Raw genomic sequence first — 19,789 nt, 5'->3', positions numbered from 1 at the left:
TGAAGGTTACCAGAGCCCCAACGTGTTATTAGCTAGATAACACACTGTGGTCTCCCTTTATTGCCCTGTAAGAGCTTCCTTCAGCTACAACCAACACCTCCAAGTGTAATTTGAGGGAGAACCCATGATGAACTGCATGCATAAACACCATCTTCTTTCTGCTCTGTGGCCCACCTGCACCCATAGCCTGAGATCAGAAGCCCTGAAGCCCTAAAGCAGGAGCCCTGAGCAGATTTTAAAGGCTTGTGCCCTGCCCTGTAAGAGCTTCCTTCAGCTACAACCAACACCTCCAAGTGTAATTTGAGGGAGAACCCATGATGAACTGCATGCATAAACACCATCTTCTTTCTGCTCTGTGGCCCACCTGCACCCATAGCCTGAGATCAGAAGCCCTGAAGCCCTAAAGCAGGAGCCCTGAGCAGATTTTAAAGGCTTGTGCCCTGCAGAGCTCTGCACAGAGGCTGCTTTCAGAGGACACTAATATTGAAGAAGTGTCTCCAACACAACGCTCCGCTCAAAGCTTTCATCATACTGTCAAGTTTCAGCTCATTCCTGATCCATCACGTGCCGGTGCAGCCTCCCGGCTCGGGATGTAGGAACCAGGCACAAGAATGAAGGTGCATGGATGAGTTCGGGGAGGGAGAAGTCTCTGGAGCTGCATTAATGCCTTTCAGACCCTTTGACAGCATGCTGTGCAAATCACACCTGAATGCCTTGACTCTGGAGCTGGAACTGGGGGAAAAAGGGCAAAATGACTGCACTTTCACATTAGGGAGGCAAAAGACACCAAGGTGCCTCCACAGCCGAGCACCAATTCCCTTCTGCTTTTACACCTGGATGAGTCTTGCCTAGATGTTCTGACCAACCTCCAAACCCCCGTTTCAGTACCGAGTTACTCACACTAGCCTGACAATGTCACTTAGAGAACAAACAGCAACAGGTACCTGCCCATCATGCCCTGTTTTCAGTTATGACCCTTCAGTGACAAGAGGGTGGGCAACAGACTAAGTGTAAACGACAACGTGATGTCCATCTGCCCTCTACAGCCAACAGCCCTTTTCCACAGCCAGTTAGAGGCCAACAGGCCATAACCCTTCTCCAGGCAAAACTGCCCAAAGAACTCACCGAGAATTACTCTGCCACAGCATCCTGACCAGAAACAGAAAAAACTGTATTGCTCCCTAGGTCTTTTCCAAGTAAAGGCAGTGATTAATTTTTACTCAATATAACAAAAAGCAGCATGCATTGACTGAGTTGTGGACTCTCGCTGTTATTTCTTTACCTATAACTACAAGCAAAATACTACTTCACTTCTAAAGCTTTTTTCCTGTAATTTATCAAATGAGCAAGCAGGCTTTTAGGAGACAGATATAAATTAACAGGGTGGTGAACAGCCTAACGACTGCTGGAATCAGAGAAGCCTGGCTGTTTCTTCAGGAGATGGAGGGATACAGGTGGGAAAGGGAAGAAAATGAACAGTTTGGGCGTTACACACGTTGCTTTGGTGGAATTAAAAATACTGGCAGGAAAGCAATGGTATTGTCAGGAACAGTGATGGAAGCACTCCTATCTCCCTCGTTAAAGGGGTGAAAGATGAAGACCAAGGAAGACCTTTGGCACCGATGATGGTGAACGCTGGTAACCCAATTGCTGCCCAGCACATTTCATCAGCTGACTCAGCAGCCCCCCCGGCCAGCACCCCCACAATTAGTTTGATCTGCCATGTCTGATGGATACTTGTTCTCATTCCAAGAGGCAGGCTTTGGCAACTTTTAAGCCCATCTCAGGACGCTCACAAGGACCCGTGCTTCGCGCGGTGTTCTCACGAAAAGAAGTTTTTGTAGAAACGCGGCATGCCATGGGCTCGCTTGGTGAAAAAGCACAGAAACACTGCTCATGAGGCTCAGGCGTTACAGGGATGATGGGGTTTGATCTAGTTTAGGGATAAGCTATTTTAATGAGTGGTTCATAGCACCCTGCTGCCCGTTCCCCATGAGTGAACACTAATGAACACATCAATGGAACCACTGGGGTATTCCCCAGCACACCCATCTGGAGGGATTATTTGGAGTTTATGACACTGGTCAAGGCTGATCGCACCACCGCTCCCCAAGTCACATCTCAGAGGGACAGCAACCAGAGAGTCGATGAATTAAAGCAGCATTAACAAACTTTTCATCTCGGAGCCAAACCGGTGATGCAACACCCCGCAGCTTCTGGGACAAAGATGTGAACTACAATGCCTCAATCTCTGCCATGAAAAATTGCCCTTGTATCTTAAATGAGTTACATATTTGAATACCCTGTAAGATAGGGAAGCGGGCCGTTATCGAGCTGCCAAATCTCACTCCTGTCATGAGGTCATTTCTGGCACGCAACCAGGCGAGATTTCAGCCAAAATCTCAGTGATGACCATCGCTTCCCATCCTTCCCCTGCTCCTCTCACTCCTGCCTCAGGTCAGAAAAGGGGGTTGGGGGGGAGCTATTAAAACAAAACAAATCAACAACACATTAAAAAGAAAAGCCCAAAGCCCCTAAAAATAAAAAAGAAAAAAGGGCCAGGGAGAGGAGTATTTTTTGGTTTTAAATCAGCTTGTATAATCACAACACATGCAGCCATTCCTCAGCCTCTTCACTGATGATACTTTGCATGGCTAAACACAGCAGAAGGCCTTGTGGAGGGCCTTATCTCAAAACATGGGGTTTGGGATGCTGGGTACCCCCAGTGCACCACAACTCTGACCATCCCTAGGAGAGAAACATCATTGATCAGACTGCTTGAAAGGCTCAGTAATTTCTGCTTCATTTAGGGGAGCATGACTCCTGAGACATGCGCATGGGACTGCACTTTGGATTAGCAGCGAGCACAACGACGGGTTGGGAAGCAGCTAGGAACCCCCTGATATTTTTACTAACATTGATGATAACTTTTTCAGCAAGTCTCTTTGCAAATACCTCATTTACATTTCTATATTCACAGCACCCCAAGACATGGAAGGTGGCTGTTTTTAGCTCGCACATCATCTCATGTGAATGGCGAGGCAGAAAACTCAGTGGGAAATGGGAGAGAGCACTACTACAAATAGTGTTAATTACACGTTGTCACAGCACCAGTTTCCAAACCGAGCGGTTTCGGTGCCAGCAGTTCAGCTGTGAGCTGTGCGCTGCCCGTTAAGCTCAGTGCTTCGCGTGTCCTTACTACGAGGAAACTTTCTCTCACAACCAACTGCTTCAATATGTCCGGAAGAACTTTTCATCTTATGCCTGACAGGCCAGATGTAAAAAAAAGAAATAAAGAATTAGCGTTACCTTATCTGGAGTATGTCAGCTGTAGCGAGTGACGTTTGGATCTTCATATGCATCCAGAGACAAATTATCTGACACTGTAATTTATGAATGCCTCAACTATTTACCCTGGTATTTCATTATACATTCGCTGGAAAGAAGAGCTCTAAAGACTAAACAGATCCAGCATGATAACACGAAAGCAACTTCAGCCGTATGCTATTACAAGGCAACCTAAGAATCCCAACACAGCATCGAGCTGCTGCAACTCACTTCATGTTGACGCTGCTCGAGCACTGAAGGGAGAAAAGCGATGACCAGATAGCTCAGGTTCTCTCCAGTTCAATGCTCTCTTAGGTTTCGTTACTGGAAGCTGCAGAATCCAAGTGCCAACTGGAAGGCACAAGCCTGGCTTTCCCGGGAGCAGCCGAGGCCGGCGCAGCAGAACGGCTGCCCATTGCCAAGTCAGAGGAAGATGTTCCAAACTCACAGTTTTATCAAAGCTATTTTTCCCTGCTCCCCACCCCCTGCATCAATAACCGGCAAGGCGAGCACTGCTGGGGCACTGAGGGAGGGCTTTGTGCCTCCACTCCCCCAGACCTTCATTAGGACCCCCCAGCAAAGCCAGCCGGCATCTTTAGGGAGTGGGCCATCTGCTCATGAGGCTCAAAGGGGAAGAAACTCCTTTCCTCCAGCTTACCCTGCTTGCAGCGAGGTTTTGTTCCTGGAAAAAATGACCTAAGTTTGCGAGCAGAGGCCCCAGCTCTGCTCCTGCTCTCCCAGAGGCTCTCCGGACCAGTGAGGCACCCCAGGCACCCCTGCTCCCTAGGGCTCCATGCACCAGTGAGGTGAAACAGTGGCAGAATCCAACTGTCCTGCACGGCTCTGACTTCGAAGCAGCTGGGGGATACGGAGCCACCAAAGGCGGCTGCATCTCGGTTGTGGGGCAGGCGGCGGGGGAACAGTTCAAGTAATGGATACCACCCCAGGAGGGCAGAGGCAAGCACCGGGGTGCGCAGGAAACGGGATCCCCACCACGACACGAAGTTGCAGGACCCCCCCCGCCGGGTCGGGACCCCCGCGATGGCCGGGGCTCGGCCGCCTGACCCCGGCGGAGGCCGGGCTGTCGGTAGCGGAGCCGACACGGCGGGGCTGTCACGATGAAGCGACAGGAAAAGGACGGGCAGCAGGTGGAGCGCCCGCGGTCCCGCCGAGGCCCCCGCAGCCCCTTCGCACCTCCCACCCGCGGCAGAGGAAACCCGGCTCTCCGCAGGTTTCACTCCCGACGGCGCAGTTTGGGGCTTCCCCCCCCTATTCATAACTAAACACAAGAGGGGCTTTGCGGTTAAAAGCGCTGCGGGCAGAGGGATGGAGTCACCACCGCGGGACCACCCCCCGCCCGGCACCCACCGGCACCCACCTGCTGCCTCCGCTCCGCGCCCTCGGCGAGCCGCTGCGGCCGCCCCGCAGCCGGGGACCCCGGCGCTGCCGCTGTCCCGTCCCGGCGCGGCGGGGCTGCGGGCTGCGGGCCGCGGTCGCGGCGGAGCTCGGAGCGCAGCTCCAGGTAACAGCCCAGCGTCAGGACGTGCAGCGCCAGCGACAGCGCGAAGAAGCCCAGGAAGAGCCGCCAGCTGCCGCCGCCGCAGGCGCAGCCGCCGCGGGGCGCCGCCACTTCCCCCCTGCGCTCCGCACCCATGGCCGGCGGCGCGGGGCAGCGCGGTCCCGAGCGGCGCGGTACGGAGCGGCCGGGCGCTGAGCCGCTACTGCTCCATGCTCGGCCGGGGCGCGCCGTGCAGCGCCGCTGCCCCAGCGCCACGCCAGCGGGAGGGGCTCCGAGGGGGCCGGGCCGGGCAGGGCGGGGCAGAGCCGCGCCGGAGTCCCGCCCCGGGGCGGGCAGGGGGTGGGAGGACGGACGGACGGGTGGGGGGGTGGGAAGGAGGGATGGGGGGGGGGGTGGATGGATGGATAGAAGGAGGGATGAATGGATGGATGGAAGGAGGGAGGGAGGGATGGAAGGAGGGATGGAAGGAGGGATGAATGGATGGATGGAAGGAGGGATGGAAGGAGGGATGAATGGATGGATGGAAGGAGGGATGGAAGGAGGGATGAATGGATGGATGGAAGGAGGGAGGGAGGGATGGAAGGAGGGATGAATGGATGGATGGAAGGAGGGATGGAAGGAGGGATGAATGGATGGATGGAAGGAGGGATGGAAGGAGGGATGAATGGATGGATGGAAGGAGGGATGAATGGATGGATGGAAGGAGAGATGGAAGGAGGGATGAATGGATGGATGGAAGGAGGGATGGAAGGAGGGAGGGAGGGAGGAAGGGAAGGATGGAAGGAGGGATGGAAGGAGGGATGAATGGATGGATGGAAGGAGGGATGGATGGATGGATGGATGGATGGATGGATGGATGGATGGATGGAAGGAGGGATGGATGGATGGATGGAAGGAGGGATGGATGGATGGATGGATGGAAGGAGGGAGGGATGGATGGATGGATGGATGGATGGATGGATGGATGGAAGGAGGGATGGATGGATGGACAGACGGAAGGAGGGAGGGAGGGAGGGAAGGATGGAAGGAGGGATGGAAGGAGTGAGGGAGGGATTGATGGATGGATAGATGGAGGGGTGGAAGAAGGGAGGGAGGGAGGGAGGAAGGAAGGATGGATGGATGGATGGATGGAGGGATGGATGGATGGTTAAGCACAAATACACAAATAAGGGCATCGCCAGCAGAGATGAAGATGTCATCATGCCACTCTCCTTGGCACTTGTCAGGCCACACCTGAAATACTGTGTTCTGTTTTGGTCCCTGCTATACAAAAAAGATGTGGACAGGCTGGAGAGGGTCTAGAGAAAATCCAGCAGCCATGGCAGGGAAAGGCTGCCATGGGGCAGCCATGTGGGGGAAGGCTGAGGAAGGTGGGCTTGTTCAGCCTAGAAAGAAAGGTGGCTTGTGGGAGACCTTATCACGATGTTCCGGTATTTAAAGGATGGCCAGAAAGACAATGGAGACTTCCTTTATACAAGGAGTCACATGGGGTGATGGGCACAAGTTACTCCTGGGGAGATTCCAACTGGACACGAGAGGAAAATTCTTCCCAATGAGAACAAGCAACCATTGGAATAAATTCCCTAGGGACGTAGTGGACTCCCCAGTGCTGGACACTGGACAGGCTGCTGGAACATCCACTCTAGGTCATGCTTGCCTAGAAGCATTGGACCAGATGATCCTTGAGGTCCCTTCCAACCTGGCATTCCATGACTCTATGATTCTATGAAATACAGGCTGTGAAGAGACTGGGCTGAGAGCAGCACAGAGAAGGACTTTGGGGTGCAGGTTAACAAGAAGCTCAGCATGACCCAGCAAAGGGCACTCGCAGCCCAGAAAGTCAACCATATCCTGGGCTTCATCAAAAGAAGCATGACCAGCAGGTCGAAGGAAGGGATTCTCCCCCTCTGCTCTCGTGAGAACCCCTTCCATCCTTCCCCCTCCCTCTGTACTGCATTCAGCTATAGGGCCCAAAACACAAGAGCTCTTGGAGTGAGTCCAGAAGAGGCCACAAAGATGATGAGAAGCTGAAGCACCTCTGCTCTGGAGCCAGGCCGAGAGAGCTGGGTTTGTTCATCCCGGAGAGGAAAAAGGTCTGGGGACACCTTAGAGCAGCTCCCAGTGCCTAAAGGGGCTACAAAAAAACCTGGAGAAGGGCTTTTAACAAGAGCATGTAGGTATATAGGATACGGGGGATGGCTTTAAACTAACAGAGGGGAGATTTATATTAGATATTAGGAAGAAATTCTGCCCTGGGGGGATGGTAATGCCCTGGCACAGGATGCCCAGAGAAGCTGTGGCTGCCCCATCCCTAGCAATGTTCAAGACCAGGTTGGACACAGGGTCTTGGAGCAAGCTGCTCTAGTGGAAGGTGTCCCTGCCCGTGGCAGGGGTTGGAGCTGGAGGAGCTTTAAGATCAGACCATTCTGTCATTCTATGATTCTGTTATATCACGTCTGGAGCCACAGCTGCTTCTCCAGTTTTACTTTGTATTTGCATTACACACTGCCGGTCGGAGATGCTGTTTCTTTGACACAAGATATTGTGGATGCTGAGCGCTCCCAGGAGATGGGATGCCGGGGCAGGAGCAGAGCCCGCTGAGGGGTAATCAACACCCATCAGTGCCCATGCTCCCACCATGTGCCACATCACCTGCTCACAGGCATCCTTTGGCAGCTGCAGCAAGCACTCCGTTGGGCTGCCAGATCCCTGGTGTGGGCCAACATCATCTTTGCTCTTTTCTTAGAGCAAATAGAGCAAAGAGTTACAGGCTGAAGCTGAAAACAACCAGCTGGGCAGTTGCTTGGCACTGGTTGTACATCGCTAGCATGGGAAGCAAGATAGATAGGGTTGGGAGCCGAGAGCTTGTCTTAGAGGAAGGGCAGTTTGCTGCAGTCCCATGGGACTGTGAACACCCTGGAGTGGGGTCCCAATAGGTAAATAGTCTCTTGAAATGAGTTTCATTGCCAGTTGGCTGCGGATTATCCACAGTGAGAAACCAGAGGGAATTTCTCAGAGCAGATAACAAAGGTGCCCAGAACCCAGGGCTCAGCAGGCAGACTTTAATTCTGGCTAAATGGCAGGGGAATGCAGCTGAGCACTGAGTGCCCAGCAGGTTTTTGACTGTGTTGATGTCTTCTCCAGCTTTTAAAGGTTGATTATGACTGCTAGAAACAAATCAGAGGTGGAAAGCTGCTTGGGCAGAAGTTATCAAGGAAGAAGTGTGGGGTTTTGAGAGGGAAGTATGTGAACTTCAAGAAAGCATGAGTAATCCATGAGTTTGGGTTTATATCCCTCAGAAAACAAGGGGTAGGGGAAGACATCCAAGAGTTGCCGGTTTCTCACTGGAATTGGAATAATGGCACATCTGCAGACCATCCCAATGCAGAAATGAGATAGAAAGAATAGCATGAGATCAGCTTGGTCATCTCAAACACAATAAGCAACACGCACTGAAAATATAAATCAGAGCAGTCCCTAATACCGACTGTCAAAAGTAACATGAGCATGTGGGGACAGAGCCGGAAGGAGCAAGGCTCCGACCATGGGGGAGTGCGAGGACAGGCAGCAAGTGGCCTGGGAGGTAAGGAAACACCAGCAAGTATGTCAGTGAGCAAGGAGAGAAAAAACGGGTGGCTCTCCTCAGCAAGGAGGAACACGAGCAGCTCGTACAGCTGAAAGGAAGGGTTGGGACTATTCAAGTGAGAAACGGTATTCAGAATAAAACCATTCACATTTCCCTCAGGCAACTGCTAACACCAGTGACAGGTAAGACCAGGGAAGGTGGAGGAGAGACAGAAACATGAGGATTTCTGCAAATAGCTGGGCCTAATGAAGACGGTGTTTTAGCCATATCATAAAAGGTTATCACTGGGAATTTGCGGGGACAGGGAGAGTTTAAAAGACTGGGTGGGGATGAATAAAATGTTGGGATATTATTACACAGCTTGGCTAAATACCCCACAAACCTTGCATGTAATCAAGGTGTTTGTTAGTACCTGGATGGTGAGATGGAAAGGAAGAGAGCTAACGGGGATTTCTTGAGGGTGATGTTGTCAGGCCAGGCTGATCTCCTTGGTGAGCAGGCACAGCAAAGCCGGCAATGGCTTTATCTGGATTCCCATGGTGCCTTGACATCCCTGCTGCTGACCAGTTCCCTCCTCACTGGAGGGCCCACCAGAGCCTGGGCTTGCAAGAGCAGATGCGGGAGGAAGACAGGAACCCCCAGCTGAGCAGGGGAGATTCCTTAAATGCGCATTTGCGCTGCAGGGAGCAGTTTAGCGATAGTTTACAGTCGAGGAAGCAAAATATCAAAAGGAGCTCTGCAAAAGCCTTTGCTGGTTCTATTAGCAATCAGCCTTTTGACTTGATAATGAAACAGAGAGATTAATAAGATTCTCCATGATGCTTGCATGCCACAGGATGCAAGGAAGTTCGAATACAGTTAGGAATTCTCTTAAGAAATTGAAGAGGTGGCCTGAAGAAAATAGGATACGATTAAAAGAATAAAAAAAAAGGGGGGGGGGAGTGCAAAGGTCTTAATGGAAGGAAGCCGAGAGGCTGAGGCAGGGGTGGCTAGGTGGCACTGCTGAGGAGCACTTCGAGCTGGTTTTAGATGAAGCAGAGCAGACCGGCAGTGCTGGGGAAGCAAGCACTGAGAGGGAATGATTTGCTTGCTGTCAGATCTATAGGAAGGGCAACCGCACTAAGGACTGCAACTAGCAAATCCCCCAGGCTCAGAGCTCTGGGTGATGCTCCCCTGGCACATCAGGGCTGATGTGCTGCAGGAAGGTCTTGTGTGCCCTGGGATGCCTGGGACTGTGCCCAGTGAGGCCAGGCTCCGCTGCATGGCTCTCAGGGCTGGGCTTGGAGGGTTGGGAGGTCCCTTGCAGGTCTGCATTCCCACGCTCCGTCATCCCACTGGTAGGGTGACCCTCACACGAGGCTCTCTTCTCCAGGAAAGTCTTCCAAGTGCTGGAACAGATTGCCTGGGAATTTGTGGGGTTTTCATCGCTCAGTAGTTCATAGAATACAGCTATAAAAAATACTATTGTTGCTGTTTATCCTGCCTTTGGGGAGGAGGATGAACTAGGTGGCCTCTTTGTAGTGCTTCCTAGCTGTATATTTCTGCAGTAGGGTTTTTTTTTTCTTTAAGGTCTGTGTAATAGTAATGAAATCACACCAGAGACTATTTTCATTTAAGCTAGAAATATTTCCCTAATATTTGTGAATTAAAACCTGGAAGCATTAACCAGTGCCAACCCTAACAGCTCAAAAGCAAGAAGCAAATAAAAGCAAAGGAACCATCTGCAAAAAATTCTGTAATTATTTTAGGGCAATTTGTAATTATTTGAATGCTTGGGGTTGTCACTGTTTTCCAAGATCAGGATCCAAATTATTTAAAGGCAATCATACATCGACTTACTCAGTCTCGCAATAGCCTTGCTCCATCTTCAAGAGTAATTTATGTTACTTTTAAGATTCATTTTAGAGGTCAAGCAAGCTCAGAGGTCCCTGAAGTACTTTGTATTGATTATGTTCATAGAGTCTTAAAGACAGGTCCATAATGCAACTGTCTGAAGCCCAAGCTGTCTAGCTGGGTCAATCAGTTATTAACTGTACATAACAAGTGGATTCACCATCTCTACTCAGATCTCATTAGGGACATTTGCCAAAACCCCACATTAAGGTACTTCTGCCTCCCAGAGAGGATGGTGGTGCAGTGTCCTACCAATTTAGAAGAAATCCTATCTGATGATGTAATTGATATATAATTAATATGTGTCATCCTGGACTTGAGAGAGGTCCTCGTGCATTGACCATGTGGCACTGGGCAAGCTCCAGAAACAGAGGGTTTGCAGTTTTCTCCAGCCTCTCACTCGCCATGGATGCAGAAACGACGATGGATTCGTATTTCTTGGATACAAAATGCTTGGATTCTTCAGAGCGTTAGAAATGGATTCATAATGCTTTGGATGGGCTGACCAAAGGCAGGGTCCACAATAGGGAAACAGAGAGCAGTGGACAGAGTCCTCTGGAGGGTGAGCAGAGGCTGAAGAGGGGAACAACGCACAGAAGCCACATCTCTAATGCTGGGGGGACTTCTCTCGATTCCTGAACTTGGTGGGTTCTTCAGCATCACAGTGCAACAGAACCTTTCCATCCACGTGGGATTTAACCAAAGACAGGAGGAGAACCTGCTATAGCAGCCATGTCACTTTAGATCTCCCTTTTCTTTTGGAATAGGTAAAACTGTCCCAGCAGAACGCAGGGCACCTTATGGCAGGTCCAAGTGTCAGTTGCTGTGCATATTTAACAGATCAGGGGATCTCTTAGAAGGATGTTGTAAAGAAGACTTTTAGCCCATTTTCCGTTTACATTTTGGCAACAGCTGTAACACTTGCAGCAGCAATGGAGCAGATTTTAGCATGTGTGACCTAAAAGCTTTGGAATTCATGACTTTCCTTTGAAGAAAGCTCCGCTAAATTGCAGGAAAGCCATCTCTTTTACTCTCTTGGTGATGTTAGCAACAACATCAGTACAATAAAGTCTCCTGAAACCTGAAGTCACGGCATACCAACAGTGTGTCCTCAAATGTATTTATAAGCCCTTAGGACGAAGGATCCTGAATTTTATAAAGCCTCCACGCATCACTGCAGCTGCAATTATTTCTCCTCAGCGAGAGCCGAGATGTTTCATACAAACTGGTTTATTTAAGATTGTCTTTTCAATAACTATGAGCTCTGCCTGTGCAGTAAAGGTAGCTCTTTGTGTCCAACCACTTCCATAGGGGCACAGGCTGAACATTATGCTCACCTTATCAGGGCAGCATGTACCAAGCAATGGCATTCATTTGATGCCTCTTTCCTGGCTCCATCTATGACTTTTCTGAGATTGTTTTCTCTCAGGACATCTCTGTCTCTGACCATTTGTTTTCCCTCCCATCTTACTCTATGAATTCTTGTAGCTGCCATTTAAAATGACACTTACCAAGCTCCTCACCCCTCTCCTCAAACTCTCCTGCACCAGGCTTGTCCCATTTCCCCACTTGACTGGCAGTCACTGTAACAGGCTTCGACAAGATGTGCAAGACAGAGGACGATCAGGAAACACTCGATATCCCAGTGTCAGCTTGGCAGCTGCTGCTTTTGAAGCCTGGATTATTTTTTCCCTCACAAGCACTAGGCAGTGTTTACAGAGCACAGCACACACGGCATCACTCGAGGGGCCATTTTACATCATTAAACATGAAAAAAAGGAAAAGCAAAACCTACCATTATGTATTGACTGACATTTTTTCCTTCAAAGATGCACAAGTAATAATCAACAAGCAATAATAACAACAAAACAGTTACGTATGCTTGTGTTCTTTCTACAGAGAGAGAAAAATACTCAGGTCTATCAATTCTTACTGTGGTTATTTTCATGTGTTCTTCCCCCTGTACTACTGAGTTCTGAGAATTAGCAGCACATTGACATCTAGCCTTCCTGTATACACAGGGTTTTGCTTCGCTTTCTGTTTAAAAGGAAGATGGAGGCCTGCTTGCTCAGCCAGCTTCGCTATTTCATTTCGTTATAGAGTATACAAGGAGGAGGTTTGGCCAAAGAATCCTAAGTTAAGTCTAAACACAGCTTCTTCTAGAGAGGGTAACTAGGATGTTGCTCTTGGTTCTGTTGTATGTTTATTTATATGTTATTTGGTGATAATGAAAAACAAATGTTAGGAATCTATTCAGTTCTTAAACTTTTATAGACTTATTGTCTTTATTGTCAACTGTGCAACTGTCTCTCAGCCTCCCCCTCCCTCAGACACATGGAAGTGCAGTCGGTGACCAGTGTCAGCTGTGCTCTTACTCATCCTGGCTGGAACAATGATATTCCACACCACATTATACAACCTCCCCAGTACTCATCGCCCCCGACCCCCTAGCTCCCCGCATCACAGGTCACTCAGGCGAGCAGGCAGTGGAGAAGTGTTCCAAGTTATTGTCCTGGAGTGCGAGTTGCAGGATTTGCTGTTGCCAGTGAAAGAGGATATGATCTTTGCCTTGAGGAATATACATGATATAGGACAGACACCCTTTCAGAAAGCCCCAGCGCCTGCTTTGCCCCATGTATCGGTAACACACGCTCACCAACAGCCCACATGAAAACAGTGAGGAGGGAGCTGCACCATTCAGCTAACGCTTAGCTTGGAGGACCAAGAGGATGGTGCTCCTCTCCTCTGCCCATTGCCAGATGATGACAGGGGTTTTCCCAGGCTCCAGCGTTTCTGGTGCAGGCATTTGCCTGACCTGCCCATCAAGGAGCATGGTTCTGGGTTTGGTGCTCCTCAGGGGGACCTACAGAGCCACTGTCCGGGTAGGAGACCCCTGAAACACAACCCTTCCCACCTAAACCAAAATGCAACTGCCCTCAGAGCAGACACAGATGGGTCTTGCAGCATGCTTTGCCCATAGTGGGGCTCAGTCTGAGGCCCTGATCCATCTGCAAATTATTTCAGTCACCTTCATAGAATCCCAGCCTGGTTTGGGTTGGAAGGGACCTTAAAGCTCACCCGGTTCCAACCCCCTGCCACGGGCAGGGACACCTTCCACTAGGGCAGCTTTCTCCAAGCCCCTGTGTCCAACCTGGCCTTGAACACTGCCAGAGATGGGGCAGCCACAGCTTCTCTGGGCACCCTGTGCCAGCGCCTCAGCACTCTCACTTTATATTTGTCTCTGTTAACGCACTGCACAAATTACCTCTTTGGAGAAGCAGCCCTGATTAAATTATCACTCACAGAAATTACGTCTTTAAAGCAAGAGAAGCAGAAGCCAAAGACGCTGAAAATACACACACACGCCATAAACCTCGGATAAGGGTTTTCCAGGGCATCTCCCATCAGATTTCCCTCTGTCTGGAAGAGACGCTACAGGCATGAAACAAGCATTTCAACCTGTGCATAGGGAAAGCCTATGCACAAAATACAGTACAACGTCAGCTAATTCTAAGTGACATAAGCTCAATTTCTGTGAAGTGCACGAGCTCAAGTACTGCCCTGTGCTCACATCTCTCTTTGCTGACACAACCCAGTCTAAAGGCACTTCCCAGCCCAGCTGAGCTGCACTGCCCTGGCCCTGCAACCCCATCACTATTGCTCAACATACCTGATCTAAACCCACATGCTTTCTGCGCCTCCAAGGAAAGCCACAGACTCTTCTTGAACTGCTGCAGTTCCTCGGGGTATTTCTAGATGTCCATCAGGACAGCGGCTGTGGCACGGCTCTTACCAAGCTTTGCTTTGGGGTGCCCCCTGGGACTGACCAATGCCCCATCATCTCCCCATTGCTGATCCTTTTTCAAGGAGCAGGGACTCACAGGATTGATGGTCTCACATGTAGCCACCTCATGAAGCACCATCACTTGTTACGAGGGAAGCACTGTGGGCTTCAGTGTGTCTCCTAGTCTGTTTGTCTTCCAGAACCATCCCTTAAGCCACCAGCCCCAGGTCCCTGCAAGGAGCGCTCATTCTGCCCTTCCTCAAGTGTATCTGGCCTGCAGCTTCCATATCTGTGACATGTTGTGCATATGTACTAATGGTGCTTCATTATCAGCATTAAGAAGCCCAGGGTCTTGAGGAGGCCTTAGCCCTGCCCTTCTTAAGGCAGCTTTCATTCTGGTACAATAACACACCATGTATCTCTGGTCACAGCTGCACAGATGATTTCAGCTGCCACGTGCAGCTCCTCCAGGCTAAGCATTAAAAAGTAAATAAATAAAACCTGAATATTATTGAAGAAAAACGAAAAACAGAATGAAAACCATCCAGACTGCAGTGGGTTTTGGTAGCACAGTGACCAGCATGTCCTTGTGCTCGATGCACACAGCTGCACGCACGAATACACTGCCTCTCAGCAGCATTTCCTTGACACCCAGTGCAAAGCACAGGGCCAGATGTGGAGGCACTGAGATAGAGGAGCGAAGCCCCCCTGTCCCCCACATTCCCGAAGACCAACTGTTCCTCTCTGCCCACCAAAGCTGTCTCTGTAGAGGAGCCAGCAGGGAGGACAACCAATAGCAATTGGGAGCCAGAGACGACGGTCTTCCCACATAATTCTGGGCTAAACTTGACCTGAGCATTTTGGGGTTGGTCAGGGCGAAGAGCTGAAGCCCTGGCTTTGAAAAGGGTAAATCCGAGGAATTTGTACCAAAGCAGGAGCAGTCATAAGGAGGACATATGGAACTGCCTTTTTCAGCTCACTTAAGTTACTGGAAACTGAACAGCCGAGGCCCTGATCCATCCAGAGGACCCCTTTGTAAGTGGCTTTGTTTCCAGGTGACCTGGGATTTCAGTGATTTGCAACCTCGAGACTGTTAGTATTACATGACAGCAATAACCAGGGGAAGGAAAACGCAAGTGTTTGTTCTTAGATGCATGCCAGCCGTTGCAGATTGAGGTGAGAAGAAAGGTCACAGGGCTCAGACGTAACATCCTATACTAACACAGCCTTAAACCAGCAATTTCCTCTGTGGAGCCCACGTCAGACCAAGGCTTGATAAAGTACCGTGTCTGAGCATAGGTTAGAGGATTTGGGAAGGGGCAGAAGCCTTTTGTTATGGTATGGAATAGTAAAAATTAAATTGCTTATTACAAAGGCATACTTCAATCGGCAAACAGATATGGCCCTAATGAGTGCCATCTGCCTTCATCGCTTCTTACAGGTCCAGGAGTCACGGCTCCACCAGCTCTGGATTGCTAGCTTTGGGGAGTGCTGCTTCTCTAGGCTAGACCAGCCAATTGTAAACTTGTGTGTTTCATCTCAGAATAAAAAATTATGATTGAAAAATAGCAAACCATGTAATTTTTGAAAGAACTAATTCATTTGTGATTTGAAATAACATACTTCTGGATGTGCAGGCCAGCTTCTCTGGATCAATTGGATGAAGGTATCTGCTTTATTTCAAAGAGATCTGAAGAGGCAGGACTTGACAGCTCTTTGTGGAAATCTTTCCTATCTCCTTTGTATATCTAAATTACATTTATTGATATACAATGTTGACATTTTTGTAATACTTCTGAATCTCATAACCTTCTGTTTCAAATTCACGGTCTTCTACTTCTTAAGCTATTATTATTTTTACCAGTCCCAAGGGTGTGCTAGAGTCTCTTTGGTACAAATTAGAAAGGCTTTTATGAAAAACTTACAGTTTACATAAAAGAGGTTCTCTCTTTGGCTTCCTAACTCCACCATCCCTAATGCCAAAGTAGTGACAGCTTCTAGCATAGACTCACCCAAAACGGGTCTCCACGGCATCTGGTGTTTTAGCACTGATGCTAGCCTTGTTCACAACTAGGCTCAGAGGATCTGAAATGGTGCTAGAAACAGCAGCAATGTTCCCCAAGAGGGAAAAAAAAAGCCAAATGTTGACAAGCTTGTGAATATAAACATGTCAGAGCTCTTCTGACAGCAAGGCTTTGCTCCAAGCTGGTTGCAGGCTTACCTGGAGCTTTACTGTAGGCTGGTGGCTAACCTGGGCTTAGCACCAAGTGAGGGAGAGGCGGATTTGGGGAAGACTGAGTTCCAACGGATTTTGCAAGGAACAAAAACTGGGGTAGAATGATCCCTGTGTACTTAAACTGTGGGGCAACACCAATGAGTTTTGGAGCAAAGATCAAGTCACAGGCAAAAAGGCTGAATGACAGAGAGGAGGGTGGTGGGAAGAAACCAAGGAAGACTGGAGGAGGAAGAGTGTGAAAACTTGCTAGAGCAAGCCTCGGAAAACATGACAGATCAAGTGTGAAGGGTAGCTAGGAAGCCCAAAAGAGACAGAGGATATAACCCTAATTATCACATCCATGTGGCTAATTTTGTGTTAACAATGTGAACAGGACAGGCAGAGAAAAGGAAATCAGGGTGTAAATGATGTGATGTGGCACAGGTAATACAAAGATAACCTCTCCCTAATGCGGCATTGCATTGCAGCAGTTTCTGTGACTTGGTTCAGGGCGCTTGTTTTGATGTTTCCTCATTAAGAAGAGGAAGTTTGATGTAACTTGACATCCCCTGGATATATCAGGTCTGTGATCTTTGCTTGCACTTAACACTTCTCTCTTCAAAGGAAAAACAGATCCTTCACCCTTTTCCTTACAGGAAGTTGGCCAAAAGGCAGTGCAAGGGATGGATCAGTGCTGGAGAGCATGAGATGAACAAACTTGGTGTTCTGGACGTGCCATGTCCGTGTTGCTCCCCTAACACAACACCAGTTCACCTCCAGAATCTCCTGCAGACCCTCACCTGCACCAGCAGAAGACTCTCAATTACTCACACCAGAAGCAACTTTTCTGGCTGTACAACTGATTTTGTAACGGGTGAGATGTTTGTGGAGGAGGACAGAAACAGGACACTGATCTGAGACGTCATGACTGGAACATGGCTGCAAGGAGAAAGACTCCTTGTGGCCCAAGGAAAGCAGGGAGCTTGACAGGGAATAAACAACAGCAGGCTTCTTTTTGGATAATACACTTGGACTGGATATAATGCTAAGCACATCCCACACTCCAGAGCTATTTTCTCATTAGGGCAACAGGAGCATTGTGTCCAGTCCTTCCCAGTCTCAGCCCACAACATCCAGCCTAACCTCACCAAGTCTCCCCTGCCACTATTGAAAGAGAAGTCCCCGAGGATGGGACCTGCACATTCCTGCTGACCACCACCACCTTTTCTCTGCAGCAGGACATCTGCCCTTCTGTAGAAGGGGAACACAGCAGCCAAGGCCACCCACTCCCAGGGCTTCACTCTTAGGCTTTTGAAACTCTTTTCAGAATACTGGGTCCTATGGGTTCACCTGATGTGGTTTTAACAGGGCTTCCAGATGAGCTCAGGGCAAGCTCATGAGAGCGGATGATTACCCAAGTCCCACACGGCACCAGCACACCTTCTCCTTCTGTGCCTGAGCCTCTGCCTTGAAATATAATCTCTGTATATTTGTATATTTATCGCTGTATATTTGTATAGATATAGGTGAAAGAAATAAAAAGAACTTCCACTGCTTTCACGTGAAGGCAGAAAAACCCCTTCCCAGCCCTTTCCTGTCAAGGGGTTTGACTTCAGTACAATTAAGTTACTAAACCAGACCTAACAGAATTACACAGACCCTTGTGCAGTGCCAAGGCCATGATCCAAAGTGGAGAGACCAGGAAAAAGAGAAAAAGAAGTCACACAGTAAAACCCAGCTGGATCACAGCCTTCAATGTATAAACTCATATAAACCCACCTCCAACAGCCCATCCAGGCAACTCCTGCTCTGCTATGCCAAGGGGGCTGCTGATGAAAAATCAACTGTAAGATCCTACTTAATGCAAATCTTAGACAAAAAAAAAAAGAGATCAAAAAAGTCCTCCAGGCAAAAAAAAAATGGGGAAAATTATGATCATTCACAGTTTCTTCAACTCTGAACTACAAGATTCTCATCAGTTTTCTGAGGTGGCATCACAGTAACTTCCCAGTCACAAAATCCAACAAAATAATACTTGTTTGATCACATACAAATAAATTAAGAACTCCTCACCAACATCAGGGCATTTCAGTTTGAATGTATCCAGAACATATGGACTTTGAAAGGCCTAGAAACATCCTTGAGCTTCATGTACTGCCTGAAACTGCATCCTTATGATGAAGAGTTGAAAGGACAATAAAACACAGGCTCTCTTCAGTCTTCCATGTTCAAATGCTGCTGTGAAAAACAAGGCCCTCAAGCACATTTTTAGATTTATGGTAAAAAAGTTGCCTAATTTTTGTAAGTCCCAAGTACTCCTCTGCCCAGGGAAGACTGAGAAACTCCTGGAGCTCTGAAATTGCTCAGAAATACAATCACACAGCGTGCTTTCTAGATGCACGTGCTTGAAAAATGATACCTTTTCCTTGTTTGATAAACCAGAATGCCGAACCTTGTATGCCATCTTTTAAGCTATATAAATAAACATAGGAACAAAGGGAATTCCTAGCTCGCATCCAGAAGAGATGGTGTTAGAAATCCCAACCCCACACATGATTTCAGTGCCTGGGGAGTCCCGTTTTGTACCTCAAAGCATTTCCAAGCCTGGAGTTTCATTTAGGTCTGCAGCTCTTTGTGTTGTTTTCTCAGGGGTGCAGCATTTTCCATGCTCTTTCTAGCAGTAATATTTTTTACATTGCTCATTTCAGCTTTTATGGAGCCAAAAGGCAAATTTACAGCTGAGAAATTTCTCTCTCATTCCATCTTTGATGTCTGCAGGCCTATAGCCATAAAAATGTATATCTGCTTAACTTGCATCAACTTCAAACCCCTGCTAATGAAATCCCTGGGAACTGGCATGTTCCTGGGTGGATTTTCAGCTGCTGCACCAGTTCAGGCGCCTTGTGGCCACTGAGACCCTTCCCTGTGCTTTACCAGACGCTCATTGTGAGCTCCCCAGGCTGGGCAGTTGTGAGCATTCTTGCTCCCTTCTTCAGCACCATTAATCTTGAGGGCTTTTATATGGTAGCCAAGCCCCAACGCACACCCTTTTCAGGGCATCTGGGAGGCGGGGAGATGGCTCATGCTTATGGTACCTCTCTTCTTGGAAAGGCAGTGACCGAGGACAGGGATGCTTGGGGACTGTGAAATCATGAGAGGCCTGAAAACCTGAAGAGCATGGGCGAGGGATGTGTGTCTCTGGTGACAAGACACAGGGGCACCAAAAGGAATTTTCAAGAACAAATGGCATCTCAAGCATGCAGCACGGCACTCCAGCAGTCACTGCCAGAGGACAGGGGACACCAGGGTCTGAAAATGCAGCTGTACCAATTCAACAGTTAAACATCAACCCAGAGCTGTGACATAAAGAGATACCAGCAAATCCCTTGCAATTGACTCAGAAATCCCATAAAATGCATGCTGATGTATGGATATTTCAGGAGCAGCATTGCTCTATGCTTGCCC

General features: G+C 48.9%; 2 protein-coding genes across 4 annotated transcripts in view; both read right to left on the bottom strand.

Annotated features, from left to right (window-relative positions):
* EDA (ectodysplasin A) overlaps positions 1-5,085 on the bottom strand; it is a 70,120-nt gene extending 65,035 nt beyond the window's left edge. For all 3 annotated transcript variants that reach the window (XM_061445634.1, XM_061445635.1, XM_061445636.1), the window contains exon 1: positions 4,706-5,085. In XM_061445634.1, the coding sequence (XP_061301618.1) occupies positions 4,706-4,981 (276 nt within the window). In that variant the 5' untranslated portion in view covers positions 4,982-5,085. The remainder of the gene's footprint in view (positions 1-4,705) is intronic.
* The window catches only part of NALF2 (NALCN channel auxiliary factor 2), an 87,002-nt gene that overhangs the window by 36,764 nt on the left and 30,449 nt on the right, over positions 1-19,789 (bottom strand). The window lies entirely within an intron of this gene.

Source organism: Pezoporus flaviventris, unplaced genomic scaffold (genome assembly GCF_033815535.1).
Source record: "Pezoporus flaviventris isolate CSIRO_AGI_PZ_B2104156 unplaced genomic scaffold, CSIRO_AGI_Pfla_v1 ptg000005l, whole genome shotgun sequence".
Classification (NCBI taxonomy): Eukaryota; Metazoa; Chordata; class Aves; order Psittaciformes; family Psittacidae; genus Pezoporus; species Pezoporus flaviventris.
This window is presented reverse-complemented; position numbering and strand designations above follow the sequence as displayed.